At 38.2% G+C, this 15,511-nt stretch overlaps 1 protein-coding gene and 1 non-coding gene across 2 annotated transcripts; one reads left to right on the top strand and one right to left on the bottom strand.

Annotated features, from left to right (window-relative positions):
• Window positions 1-200: 200 nt before the first annotated feature.
• Window positions 201-7,494, top strand: LOC110925729 (calmodulin binding protein PICBP). Its single transcript, XM_022169589.2, has 5 exons — window positions 201-607; window positions 1,848-2,150; window positions 4,197-5,001; window positions 5,433-6,020; window positions 6,501-7,494. Exons 1-5 carry the CDS (start codon window positions 518-520, stop codon window positions 7,253-7,255), a joined length of 2,541 nt encoding a protein of 846 aa, XP_022025281.1. The 5' UTR covers window positions 201-517; the 3' UTR covers window positions 7,256-7,494.
• Window positions 7,495-12,763: 5,269 nt separating this feature from the next.
• LOC118486045 lies at window positions 12,764-12,870 on the bottom strand. The gene has a single exon (XR_004877901.1). It is a non-coding gene; the product is annotated as a small nucleolar RNA R71 (small nucleolar RNA).
• Between the last annotated feature and the right edge of the window lie 2,641 nt (window positions 12,871-15,511).

Genomic DNA, 15,511 nt, shown 5'->3' with positions numbered 1-15,511 from the left:
TACCTCGTCCATTCCTTCGTCCATTCCATTACCCCTGTACCAAACACACCCTAAATCTAACTTTTGACAATTCCACCTTACATCATTTCGTGAGAACTTAATCAACTTTGTTTGTAAAAGTCAAAGAAAGGCCAAGTCAATCATAAAAATCCCACATGCAAAACTCATGAATACGTCAACCCACAACACAAAAAGCCAATCACAACAGCTATCACCGCACCAAATCATCTCTTGCCAGCATCAATTCATCATTTTGTCTCAACAAAACCACCGTCAATTTCTCCTACATCTTCAATACCCCCCCTTTCACATTTCTTCAATTTATCAATCTTTTTTCATAGAGACTGAAACTTTCCATCTGGGTATTCAAGATTCAAACAAATTCTTCAATTTTTCATCTGGGTATTCACAGTTCTTCAATTTATGAACTGAATCAACAGAAATCAAGAATCTTTTGTCATAAAGATTGAACCTTTCCATCTGGGTATTGTTGATTCAGACTATTAGTGGCTTTAAGATGGCGATTGAATCATCTATGACTCAAGAAATTGGGGGAAAGAAGGCTCTGCAGTCGGATTGCCCTTCGCCTGATTCATCGCTGACTCAGGTTAGTAGTTTAAATTCAGTCTTTTTTTATTTATTTATTTTTTTTTTCAGTCTGTTGAAGCTCTTGAATTCTTACTGTTTTGCCACCATTTTGTATAATTATCAAGAATTTCAGTGTAATTCTTTGAATTCTGGAAGAGATGTTAGCATTGAATTGAACTATTGGAGTCAAACTTGTTCTTGTTGACTTGGTCAATCATCAAGAGTTTCCATTTAAAAGAGATTTTAGCAATGAATTGGAGTCAACCTTGCTCTTGTTGACTTGTTTGATCATGTTTCTAGATGTGGGCTGATTTATTTGTGAGGTTTTAGTTTTTGTATAAGTTGAACATGCTTGAAATGGTACTAATTCAACGTTATTTTACTAATTTCGTGAAAATAACGTTAAAAGCCTTGGACTTAAGACACATAACATCATGTGGTGACGTTGACAGCTGAAAGACACGGGGTACATGCACCAATCAGTCTCTATCCCGCTTGTTTGAGTGTTATGTGTCTTAGGTCCAAGGCTTGATACAAAACTACAATCGAGCCAGGGGTCTCACTGGAAGCAACTTCTCTATTCCTACGGGGTAGAGGTAAGGCTGTCTACATCTACCCTCCTCAGACCCTACCTTAGCTTTGCTATTGGTGGGATTTACTGAGTATGATGATGATGATGTGTTAAAAAACCTAAAATGGAAGTTTTGTGATCCATCCGTTCTGGAAAACCAAAAAAAATATTTGAAAAAATATCTTGATATCAGGAGAAAAGGTGAAGAAGCCAAACAATGGAGTTTGGGCCTGATTGTGGTCCACATCTTTTCAGTTTATGGTCTGGTTGTGGCCCAATAACTCCTCTCTGTTTAAAAGTTATGCACATATTGCTGCACATTTAGATTTAGATTTTTTTTTTTATTTTATTTTTTTTTTTGGGGGGGGGGGGGGGGTCTATAGTATAAGTAACCTAGGGTCCAAAAAGAATAGGCCTCCACTTAAAAGAAAATTAATATGCTAACTGTTATTAGTGAAACTTATTGTTTTAGATTTGTTTGATTCCTTATACAAGCAAACCACTGGTTAGCAGGGTATTGGTGGCACTCGCTTTACATAGTTCACTTAGTAACGAAAAAAAGTTTTAGTAAGATTCCCAAACACCTCTCCAGGATTCATACATATCTCCATGCATTTGTAATGTTACCACCATTCAATATCCATACTATTGTTCAATAGTTGACTGAACATTATCTTGTATATCATAGGGAGACAGTGATATGGAATCTACTTCTGTTTCATCATCAATGCAAGGCTCCATATCGAGTGCCACATCATCACTCGATCAATATAGCAGCAATGTCAAAGAAGAAACCCTGCAAAAGAAACCACTAAAAAAGTTGAATTCAAGAAAATTCGCCTCTTTTGGCAGCTTCATGTCATCTAGAAGGCGAGCCCAGTCAAAGCTCAGTCAATCTTCGATAAAGTTGTCGGATGACGGGTCAACTTCAACCACACCCCTGCATCCTTCTTCTATTGAAGTATCAGATGAATCAACTAATTATGTTCAGGTACTCCTCTTATTCATAAAGTCAAACACATAACATGTTTTGACTTGTTAAGTCAAACATAGAACAATTGCAATATAGAAAGTTTTGAATACCTATTTCTCAATTATTTTTCATTGACCAAACTAGAAATGATGATAGATTAAGCAGAAAATCACGAAAACATAATTTTTCTCGGGTTTGTAACATTGATCATGTTAGAAAATTTTCACGCATGTAGCAATATGATACGTGAATCTTTGGTCGTGTATTTGCTTTTATATAGAATTACCTTTTACGTCTATGATAGTACAAGTTGGTAATCCAAAATGAATGGTATGCGAATCATATTCGAGTATCTATTTTTTATACTCTCTTAACCATTAAAAATCTTTTCGTCTACCCTATAGAGACCTTGATACGCGACTCTTGGTTCCTGTTTCCATTTGTGTATGTGCAACATTTTAGTTCCAACTTTGAGAATTTGTAATGTCCAAGACAACCATGGAGGTTAATTTTTTTTTTTTCATTGGAAAATATTTGTATAGGTGCTATGCTTAGGGGCTGTTTGTTTACCTCTTAATGAGGCTCTTAATGGTTCAGACCTCTTACTGGTTTAGCACTTAATGGTTCAGACTGTTTGTTTCACGAGCAGATGTCTGGCAACATCTGCATGGTTAAGTGCTGAACCAGTAAGAGGTCTGAACCATTAAGTGATGAGCCAGTAAGAGGTCTGAACCATTAAGAGCCTGTATAATGCTTAACCATTCAGAGGCAAATGTCTGACCAATTCAGATTAGAGGTCTTAACCATTCAGACTCTGTATAAATCTTAACCATTTAGAGGCAAATGTCTGAATCATTCAGACATCTGCTCGTGAAACAAACAGTCTGAACCATTAAGTGCTGAACCAGTAAGAGATCTGAACCATTAAGAGCCTCATTAAGAGGTAAACAAACAACCCCTGAGGCGCTTTATACAATATACCATGTCTTAGGTTAAATGGTTCATTTAAGTTGTCAAGATTGGTAGACTACTTGAGTATTATTATGGGACTAAAAATCAATACACAAGTAAAATAGATACATGACCATACTCATAACTATAGATGTATATATTTTTTGCATACTTAACTATACAAGTATAATATATCTAGAGTTCTAGACAATGGCTAATCTTGTGATTTTTTTTCTAAATTAGATGCATACCTATTTGTCAATGTTTGTTATTATAAGGGGTGACAATATTGTCTGGATAATTAATTTATTTTGTCTTTTTTAAAAGATATTTTCTGGCATATGACAAATATTCAATGTGACAAGTTGTGAGAATGACTAGCATTATTTAAAACTTAAAAGCACAGGACAACTGCCGCCTTCCCATCCCAACTCTCTAAATTTCAAGTTTTTGGTTGAAAATATTTAATGCAAAATTATTGTATAATGTTGACAGTTTAAAGGGTTGATTGAGTCAATTTTCATTTTATTTGAGGTATTTAAATTTAATTCCTCTAAAGTGAATTAAAATTTGGTTCGAATTCAGGTTTATTCTAATAAACTGAATTATCATCATCATCATACTCAGTAAATCCCACCAATAGCAAAGCAAAGGTAGGGTCTCAGGAGGGTAAGATGTAGACAGCCTTACCTCTGCCCCGTAGGAATAGAGAGGCTGCTTCCAGTGAGACCCCCGGCTCGATAGTAGTTTTGCATCAAGCCTTGGACATAAGGCACATAACACTCAGCAATCGGGACAAAGACCGATTAGTGCATGTACCCTTTTCACGAAATTAGTAAAATAACGTTAAAATTAGTGCACTTCCACTTTTGCCCCCCGATGGCCCACAAATATATACATTATATGCGCATGCCGCAAGCGGGGCGTAATAAACTGAAATATGAAAATGAAAATTAAAAACTAAAAAATGTATGTAAAAGCTTAATGTATATATTTACCATTCTATCATGCTATGTATGATGCATTAATGTTGCAAATTTTAAAACTATATTAAATTTTATAAATCTAGAATTTCAGTTAACATGTTTGTGACATTTGATTCTTCCTATACAGAAACCTATGCCAAAGTTCACAAGAACAGGTAGTCTAAGATCAGTCAAGATCTTCAGAACCAACAGCAATAACAGAAACAAGAACAAGACAAGTTACAAATCGAAAATGTCTTCAACCGACACCTTTTCACAAGCGTCCGAAGAATCCCACGTCGAACGCGCTACATTTTCATCGACTCTCAAAGACTCAAAGTTCCCCGAACAACTTAAACATCAATCACGGCCATCAGAACCCGAAGAAGTACTTCCCGTCGCAAAAGTGTGTCGGTACCAGCATTGTTCTCTTCACGGCCATCATCATCACCACGAGCCCCCGACAAAGCGCTTCACGTATCTTAAAAGGCGCACGGCAAAAGACCCGAAGATCACGAACACCGAAACTCGACCAGCGGATAAAAGTTTCGGTAAGAAAAGAGAACCGAAAGTAAGTAAAAAGGTTTCTGAATGCAAGGACGAAGTCGATTCGTCTATAGAATTCTATGCTAAAACGAGATCAGAACCGCTTTCGAGCTATGATCATGATGAAGCTGAGTTTGCTGATATGTTATTCGGAGTCAACAGCCTCCAAGAGAGAAAGAACGAGATACCCGTTTCAAATAATCGCGATTTTAGCGATTTAAACAACGAGAAAGATGATAATTCAAACGGGTCGAAGCCCGTTCTTGAGAAGAAGCGATCTGTAAAGAAAAAGAACACAATAAGCATGTGGGGTATGATCCATCAGCATATGGTATCTGGTCTTGCAGCAGAATCGGCGGACTCAAATGTTCAGAAAGTAGATGAAGAACCGAAATCCGAGACTAAAGGTTCATAATCTGTTCTTTCGTTTGTGTAATTTTAGTTTCAGTACCGGGTCAGACTATACGCACACCACTGACGTCATATGGGCCGTATGAGGGGTTATACGCCCCGTATGAGTGTTGTAGTGGCTAATCATACAGGTCCTAATGTTTATACGTGCCGTATGAATTGGTATTCTTACAATTCACACGGGCCATATGATGTGTTAGTCTGACACATAAGTGACTGATGTGACAGCACTAGTGTGACACATGCCACACGGCCCATATGACTTTTCTTCACCGTTTATACTGGCTGTATGACCTTCTTTCACCGTTTTTATACGGTCATATGACGATTGGGGGGGTTGGGGGGGGGGGGGGGGGGTACATCTAGCAGCACCCTTCAGAACTGGGTTCGTAAAAAGACTCTTGATCTAACTCCAATATTTTTACAGATTTTGATGATGCTGCGAGTCAAGAAACCGAGCTCAGAAAGATGTTCGCGATCAAACTTGTTCGAGATGCAATCGAGAAGATACTTCTTCCAGAAGTGCAAGACGATCAATCGACTACAAGTGAAGTTATATCAGAACAAGACGTACCCGAAAAGATTGAAACACCGAATGAACAAACAGATGAATCTCCAGCACCAGTGCCCGAACAAAAACCCGCCATGAAACTGAAGAAAGAAGCACCGAGCCGGTGGAGTCACCTAAAGAAAGTTATTCTGTTAACAAAGTTTGTTAAAGAACTCGAAAAGGTGAAGAAATTCAAGCCGAGAAAACCGAGACTCCTTCCGGTGCCGCCGGAGACAGAAACCGAAACGGTTTCGCTCCGGCGGCAGACGGGTAGTGGCAAGAAAAACTCGGATGACTGGATGCTGGATTATGCGCTTCAAAAGGTTGTGAGTGAACTCGCTCCGACTCAGAAACGGAAAGTCGCTTTGCTTGTTAAGGCGTTTGAAACCGTAGCTCCGGGGCAGGATGATCCGCCAGAGTCTGGATGTAATGATGAGATTCAACGAGTTGGGTCCGAATCAAAAGGTAAACTACAAGATTGGCGTGTGAATGAACCGAACGAACATGAACAAGGCATGTTTGTTTAACTTTAACCGAACAAACGATCGAACACGGGCACTTAAACAGACGGGGTTTTCGTGTTCATGTTTGTTCGTTAAGAAAATAAGTGTGTTGGTTGAAACCGGTCCCAATCCGATCCGATAAACCAGGATTTAACTCTCAATCCGGTTTCAAACCGATTCGATCCGGTCCGGTTTGCATAGGTTCGCGGTTTCAATTTGTGCACCTTTATCATAACACTAGACTAAATAGTAATGGGCCTAAAATATTAAAATGAATATTTAAATGACGAAATAAACGAACTTAAACAAACGTAAGCTATCAAACATAAACAAACTTCCACTACTGGATAAGACATGTGTTCATATTAGTTCGTTTATTAACTAAACGAACATTAACGAACTTTCTGCCCAACGGTTCACTAAACGTTCTGTTTGTCTACAGACATACTTCAAGAGACCAGTGAAACAAATCCATCCGCCGACAAGATTGAAGAACCAAAACCGGATTTGGAGAAAGAAAAACACCTAAAAATGTGGCATATGATCTACCAACACGTCGCAGTGGACATCGCTACAAAGATCGGATCCGACCTGCTTCTCGACGACGAAGAATCAACAAACGGCGACGAGAACAATCCACAAGAAGTCGAAAACCAAACCGAAAGAAACTACAAGCTTCAATTCACCCAAAGCGACGCGGTTAAGCTTGTTAGAGAATCCGTCGATGAAATCCTCCTTCCCGACACCACCGACACCTCTTCACAAGACTCCCAATCCGTTGCTAGCGACACAGCATCCGAACAAGAAGAAGTCGTGGAAAAGAAACACGAAGACGCTGAACCAAGAAAACTCGATGAGAACAAGAACCCAACGAAAACGACGATATTACATCATCAAAAGTCGAAAAACTGGGCGAAACTGAAGAAGTTGATTCTACTTAAACGATCGATTCGGGCATTAGAAGGGTTTAGAACGCTTAAATCAGAAACCCCACAACGCGAAAAGTTGAAAACCGATAGTGAACAAGAAAAGGTCGATTTAAGGCGACAAATGATGGACGAACGGAAGAAAGCCGAGCAATGGATGCTCGATTACGCGGTTCAACATATCGTGACGAAGTTAACTCCGTCACGTAAAAAGAGAGTCTCTATGCTTGTTGAAGCCTTTGAAGCAGTTGTCCCGCTACCAGAAATTTGAATTTTCAAAATACCGTTACAAAGATTTCTTGAATTATTATTATTAAGGTAGTTAGTTGATCTGCAAACGACGTCGTATGGTCATTGTATTGGTACTTGTGTGGTATATAGGTTATAGTCTTATAGATATTGGTTATTGAGTGCTTTTGTTCGGTTTATGTTATGTAGTTTATCAATTGTTTTGTTTGTTTTGTCCTGTTAGTGGTGGTATAAATTTTGCATAAGAGGTGTTTGATGAAATGTTTAAAGGAGTAGGGTTGAGATCCTGTACAAACAGTGCTAATTATAAGAACCGTAAGAACAGATCTGAACCATTGTTAATTTAAATCAAGGGTTGATATTGATTATAAATAAAACTCTTATAATTAAAAATTACTACTAACAAATTAGGGGTAATTTTGTAAAATTGCTAGTCATTTGACCATTTTCTATTAAATACAAATTCCACCAAGGTTTTTTAAACTAAAATAACTTTTATATACTTCATTATTTTTTTTAAAAATATATACCATAAAATCAAGTATTTTTTTATCTTTAATATGAGTACCATATTGCTATACCTTTTTGTATTTATAAAAGTGTTTTTTAAAAAAAGTTAACAAAAGGTGTTTTATATTTGTGCTAATAAGGTGCTGATTATGTGTTAATTACAAAATAATACAAACAAACACCAAAAGTAGATATAATCAGCACATCTGGTGTGCTGATAATGGAGAACGATTGAAGATGTTGTGCTAATGTCGTTTATGTTGATAATGGAGAACGATTCGAGGACGATGTGCTGATAATGAAGAACGATTAATGATGTTGTGCTAATTATATAGTGTTGTGCTGATTATATTTTTTGTAATTATTTTTAATTAGTTATAAATAAATATGGTCAAAAAGTCTAAATTACCCCTAAACTAATTTTTTATTGATGGACACTTGTCAATTATGTATTGGTTCTTATGGTTCTTACAAACTTAAGTGTTTGTATTTGATCACATTCCTAAAGGAGTAATATATGAGAATTGGTTCATTATTTTATTGTTATCAAGTTACTTTACTTGACTAAGATTTGATATGCTATATTCTAACATACACTAAATAACATGTGGGGTTTTTTTTTGAATCATCAAAGTTTTTCTTTTTACACTTTAAGCACATCACATATGCATATTTTATTTATTTTTATAAACCAAATAGGTAATATAAATAATTCATAATTTTATACTTAAATACTTTTTTCTATGTATTAAATATGTTAAACAATATACATATTACACACACTTTTAATATAATTATAGTTTTATCTGATTTTTTTTATTAAATTTATCTACTAATTGAAATAAATCTGGATATGCCACGATTTTACTTGATACTTGAGTTTAATTTAAGACGTAACTTTTCGTGATTTGCAAATATACCGTCGCAAGTGTTTTTATCTACATTTTGACATGAGTGTTTTTTATCTACATTTCTATGGTTTTACTCGAGTTTAATATACAATGTGACGTACCGCCGCAACGCGTGGGGTATTTTACTACTTAATTTATAATAGTCATGAAAACATTGTAGCGGCAACAATGGTTTTTTTTTTAAGTTACAAATTAAACTTTACACTATAAATAATACATTTTTAACCCAATAGTTTTTATTTCCTTATGTAACTTTCGTTCTTTAGCATTTTTTTTTACAAAACTAAGTACGCGATATATATACATATATTCTTTAAAACGGACCGTCCTGTTACCCACCAATAAATTTATTAATTTCTTTTTACCAAATCTAAATACGTTTCCATTTAAATTTTATAAAAAATCGGACTCCCCCCTTTCGCTGCTATAATAAATAAAGTAAAAAACCAACTTCCTGGTCAGCGAACACTGCCTGCCACAACTGCGAGTGGCCGCAGTAGTGGCTGTTACAGGTTGGTAATCTTCGGCGTGTCGGGTTGCAACACCATGTCATAGGTACCACGTTACTATCCTTTCTTCTATTCGTTACATTTTATTTTGTTTTTGGATGTTTTATACATTTACATTTTGCAGCTTTGTATTGATCTTTACTATTTGGTCCGTACACAGATTCCCCACCGCAACACGCGGTGTGAAAATCCTAGTGGGATATTAAAATAAACATTAAGAAAAGTTAGAAAATATCGATACAATTTAGAAGATATTGAATACATGATTGTTTGACCCTAATATGACTACTCGCCTAACGAACCTCAAGAGTTCTAGGGTAGGTGGAATGTGGTCCGCTTGTCCAAGGGGCTAAGCCTCTAGTGGTGTGTTGTTGCAAAGTTTTTTTTTCTTAGGAAATGACTTCTCAAGGTTGTTATGTTATTTTAGTTACATACGTCCATCTACTAGACTCACCCCGTATGATCAAGGAGGTTGTTGGAAATTTAGATATTATGAATGGATATTAATTTAGTGAGATTATAATTTATTGAAATTATAATTATTTACTAGACTATTCATATAAAATATAAACTCTTAAGTAGAGTTTTTATGTCAATTTATTAGTTTTTATTAGAGTTTATGTCTCTAATAAATCTCTAATTAAGTACTAGACTTTTCATATGGAACATAAACTCTTAAGTAGAGTTTTTATGTCAATTTATTAGTTTTTATTACACTTTATGGTGCTGTTTGTTTTTTTCAGAGACAAAACGTCTGCAGTCTGCGGACCACATCTGCAGACATCTGTAGCAGAAGAGGTGGACCAAACCTCTGCTATCTACAAGAAAAAGACTGTTTGTTTTTTTACATCTGTAGGCTGTAGCAGAAGAGGTAACCCTAAACTATTATTTCCTCCTTATCAGTACACTAAACCACTAGCTTTTTATCACAGCCTCAATAATAAGGCAAAAAAAAAAAAAAACTACACAAGCACTAACTAAGGCACATGTTCAACAATTTCCTACACATGTAGCCACTCGATATTATCCACCACAAAACAAACTCGATTATCACCACTGCATAACAGCTATGCATCAAAGCAATTACGAAACTACTTAACCACTAGGTTTTTCAACATAGACTCATTAATTAGGCAAAATAAGGACTATACGAGCACTAACTAAAGCATATGTTCAGCAATTTCCAACACATTTAGCTACTCAATACAAACCGACACAAAACAAAATCGATTGAACAAAACTCGAATTCCATAACAATAATAATGAAAGAGAGAAGACGAACTTGTTACTGGCGTGAATTCTCCGGCGGCGTAACGCTTCAAACTCTTCAATAACGGAATCGACGAAACTTTGAACGGAATAGCTCCAACAGCCACCAGTTTTTAGGTTACGATAACTGAACAACGTCGGTTTAGAAACCGGAAAACGAGAGAAGTGGAGGTGGGAGAGGTGATGTCGGGCAACCGGAGGTGGGAGCGGGGAGATGTGGTGGTCGGCTGAGAGGAGCAAGTGCTAGGGTAAACATTGTTTTGAAAGAAGAGGTCTAGAAGAGGGGAGTCCTGATCTGCGCGAGGAAGAGGTTTAGAAGACATTTTTTAATGAAATCACTTCCGAAAAACAAACACACTGCAGACTCAAACGTCTGCGCGTGGTTTGCGTGGGGAAGACATAAGAGGTCCAGAAGTAATTTTCACAAAAAACAAACACCCCGTATGTCTCTAATAAACTCTAATTAACTGAGACTTTTCTCTACCCCATGTCTTTTGTATTAAAAGTAGGCTATGTGCCTAACTTGATGGGTTTATATATATAAAACTACAAGAGTAAGAATACAAGTAGGTGGCATAAAGTTATGCATGAAGAGTCTTTGAAGAAGAAGTACTTGATGACGATGACCCATATGTTGGGAACAAATAGAGATAAGTTTCTCTACATGATTCAACTACAAATAGAGATAAGTTTTTATTCTTAATTTCCAAAAGGTCTAACACTATGTTTTTATCCGGTGTAACCTCGGGCGCATGGCCTTCTCCGGCAGTACAAACTGCTTTGGCTGTTGTACACTGGGAGACAAACGCGTCGTCTTTAGTAGAGGCACGAAATCTGTTTTAAGGGAATCGTGTTGAACACGTGTGATGTGCACAAAATGCAACATATAAATTACACCAATTGTGGCATAAAACTAACCCTTTTTTAGTACTAATGTTGGAAAAAGTATGCTTTTGTCTTCCTTTTGTATTTTCAGGATTAAATGAGCTCAAATGAACAAAAGAAGCAAAAAGACAGCTAAATCTAACATAAATACAAGAAAAGGAACAAAAGTGGCATGCCCGACCTCCCGACAGCATCTTCCCAAGCAAAACAAAGAAGACAGAAGACTGAACACGCCCCGTGCTCAGTGAGCACGGGGCCGTGCCCAAGTGACAGAAGAAAAGACAAACTCATATAAGCTTCTGTTGCCCACCACGGGGCCGTGCCCAGCGGACACGGGGGCGTGGTCAACTTCCTGCAGGCACATTTATTGAAATTGCGAATTGCAATTAATGAAGAGAGGGAGTCAGATGGACACGGGGTCGTGCCCGAGCTTCTGTTCAGCCTATAAATAGGAGTGTTTGGAGCTCTTGCAACTCATCCCTTAGCACACCACCTCTCTCACACTTCACCTACCACCCACCACCATCACAACACCATCATCCACCACCATCATCCATTGTCCATCATAGAGTGTATGAGTCGTCTCGGGATCCAAGATTGATCGTAAGAGTTCTTGACAATCAAAGACCATGTTTACCTAAGTCTCTTACATCACTTGGTGAAGACAAGTGTTTAGTGTAATACTTTTTATTTTTAATCTTTTGCACTTTTTTTAATTGGTTTTGTATTAATGACTTTAATTACTAGTTTCTTATGTTGAAGGTGATTCTTCCTTATCATTTGTCCGTGTCCAACTTTCCAGTAACAGGGATCCGGAAAAAAATCACTGTATCTCCGATCACGGGCCGTGTTCACTGAGCACGGGGCCGTGGTGAACTTTCTGACCAACATTCTTTTCTGTTTTTATTGCAGGACTTGGAACCGGACGCCATAGCTGAACCTTCTACGTAGTATATGAGCTCCAGTTCTAGTAGAGACATAAAAGAACCTCTAGAAGAACCCGAACGCTTTCTCAGAAAAAGACTTAAAGCTAAAAACCAAGAGAAAGTTTCGGGGGAGCCACTTCCAATGGCGGATCAACGTACCCTTATGGATTACCTACGGCCCACCATGGGTAATCTCGGCGCCGCTATCAATGCACCGAATGTTGAAGCTAACAACTTCGAACTTCGACCACATTTGATTCAAATGCTTCAAAACTCCGCAACCTTCTATGGGCTTGCGGACGAGGATCCCCATCTATATATTACTAAATTCTTAGAAATATGTGATACCTTTCGGATCAATGGAGCATCAAATGACGCCATCCGCCTTTGAATGTTTCCATTTTCACTAAAAGATCGAGCGAAAGCTTGGCTCAACGCTGTCCCAATTGGTTCGGTAAACACTTGGGATGAACTAGCGCAAATGTTTCTATATAAGTATTTCCCTCCTGCTAAAACGGCTAAATTAATGACTGAAATTAATACATATTCACAAGAGGATGGGGAATCCTTATATGAAACTTGGGAAAGGTTCAAGGAGCTATTGCGAAAGTGTCCCCATCACGGTCTTGCGATATGGCAACAAGTATCCACTTTCTATAATGGGTTGTTGCCACACACGAGACAAACACTGGACTCTAGCTCCGGGGGACTTTTAGGTAATCGCCGCCCACATGAAATATACAATCAAATCGAGGAAATTGCTCAAAACAATTTTTAGTGGCACACTCCCCGAGGCAATAAATCTATTGCCCCGGGCGCCCATAAGGTTGATGAAAACACTTATTTATAAGCCCAAATCGAGGCCCTTTCTTCAAAAATTAAAAAGTTAGAAATGACAAAAACGGCCTCGGTTATGGCTTGTGAAGGGTGTGGTGGGCCACATGAAAATTGGAGTTGTATGAAAGAAAGAGATGATCAACCAGAATCGGTAAACTACATTGATAATAGACCTAGGCCGCCGGGTCCTCCAACGGGTACCTACAACCAAGGATGGCGTAACCACCCTAACCTTCGTTGGCGAGAACCCGGCAATAGTAGTAACCAACAAAGCCTAAACCAACGAACAAACTTTCAACAACCAAGAAATGAGTCACAAAATTTCCCTCAACAACAAAGTGGACGAGAAAGGCTTGAAGATACTATATCTCGCCTCATCTCCGACACTGAAAAGAAAAACTCGGATCGATTTCAACAATTGGAATCAAATTTTAGAAATCAACAAGCTAGTATACAAAACATTGAAAAACAAATAAATCAACTAGCTCAAAATTTCTCCAAGAGACCATAAGGCGCGTTACCAAGTAATACCGAAACAAACCCAAAAGCACAAGTTCATCTCATAACATTAAGAAACCGTACCGTGGGTCCCGCAGAAGCTCCGCCACCGCCAACTGAGGAAAGCACAACACCGCCCCAACAAGAGAAGGCTTCTCCTCTACTTCAAGAGCCTACCAAGGCTCATCCGGTTCCGTACCCCGGAAGGTTAATTCGTCAAAAGACCGATGAGCAATTCGCAAAATTTGAAAGTCTACTAAAACAATTGCATGTTAACATTCCTTTTATCGAAGTCCTAACTCAAATGCCTAAATACTCAAAATTCATGAGGGACTTCCTCACTCATAAAAGGAAAATTGAATCATTGCAATTAGTTAACCTAGGCGAAGAATGCTCCGCCCTCGTACTCAACAAACTCTCCCAAAAGAAGAGTGATCCCAGAAGCTTCACAAATCCTTGCTCGATCAGGGAATCCCCCATTCGTAATGCACTAGCCGACCTTGGGGCTAGCATTAACCTCATGCCTGCATCAATGTTCAAACGACTCGGTCTAGGAAAAACGAGCCCTACCAAGATGAGTATACAACTTGCCGACAGGTCCGTCAAATACCCGCAAGGTGTCGCTGAAAATCTATTGGTCAAAGTCGACAATTTCGTCTACCCGGCCGACTTTGTCAAACTAGATATGGAAGAAGACATCGAAGTCCCCCTCATATTAGGGAGGCCATTTCTAGCCACCGCACAAGCAGTGGTAGACATGAATGACGGAACACTCACTTTGAAATATGGGGATAAGGAAGTGAAGTTTGGGGTTGGAAAGAGAATAGAGGACGATGACCTGGTCAATTACATGAAGGTTATTGATTCGAGTTTGGATGATGCTCTCCAACGATGCAACATGGGATGCAAAACATACCGCTCGAAAAACATATAACCTCACTTTGGGTCTAGCCAAGGACCCTTATAAACGTGGCGCACCACAGAGGCATTCCGCGGAACTATCCTTAGATTAGTTTAATCTTTTAGTTTAATTTTAATTTACAGGAATAAAACACACTCGGGATGGTGAAGGATAACAAGGTAAATGAGAAACATCACCCCATACACGAAAACAGGGCCATCCGACAACAAATTCTTCATTACAGTAAGTTCAGCACGGGCTGTGTCCGCCCAACACGGCCCCGTGCTGAACAATCTGCAGAAAATCACCCAGTTCAGGTAACTGGACACGCGCCATGTTCATTGAACACGCCCCCGTGTCCAGGCTTCTGTTTCTTTTTATTAATTTCTGTCACTGGCACCTGAACACGGGGCCGTGCCCGGTCACCACGGGGCCGTGTCCAGGATGCCAGTAACATAAAATTTTGCTTTTAACACCCTTTTACACATTCAATCAACCTAAAAACTTATTTTTGGGACACATTGGGGACAATGTGTGTAATTTAAGTGTGGGGGGATGCTAAAACCTTGAATCTTGCAAGTCCTAATATCAAGCCTTACACAAAACTCTATTGGAACCGCTAATCACCCCAAATGTTTTCAAAAAAAATTCATTTTTCTTTTTACTTGTCTAAGTTTAAGTTGGGAATTCAAGTTCTAACAAGGTTATATTTTTACAAGTTTACAACCGATAGCGTCGTGATAAAAAGAACCAACATAAGAAAATTATGAAACGGCATGACAAGCTTAGTTAAAATTTGATTATATATACTTGATCACATAAAAACCCTTTCCCACAAAAGTGAGTTTTGAGCCTTTATCGAGCATACAAATACATATCTTTACACTAAATGCTCATTTTTCGTTTCTTGTATGAATAGCCGCTTGGTTCGTACGACTCTAGAACTTGCCACGACAATACATTCCCGGTCTTTACCAACTTAAACCCAAGTAAGTAAATGATGGAGGCATTAGGACTAACCCGTTTTCTTTC

The sequence above is a fragment of the Helianthus annuus genome, chromosome 13 (assembly GCF_002127325.2).
Source record: "Helianthus annuus cultivar XRQ/B chromosome 13, HanXRQr2.0-SUNRISE, whole genome shotgun sequence".
NCBI lineage: Eukaryota > Viridiplantae > Streptophyta > Magnoliopsida > Asterales > Asteraceae > Helianthus > Helianthus annuus.
This window is presented reverse-complemented; position numbering and strand designations above follow the sequence as displayed.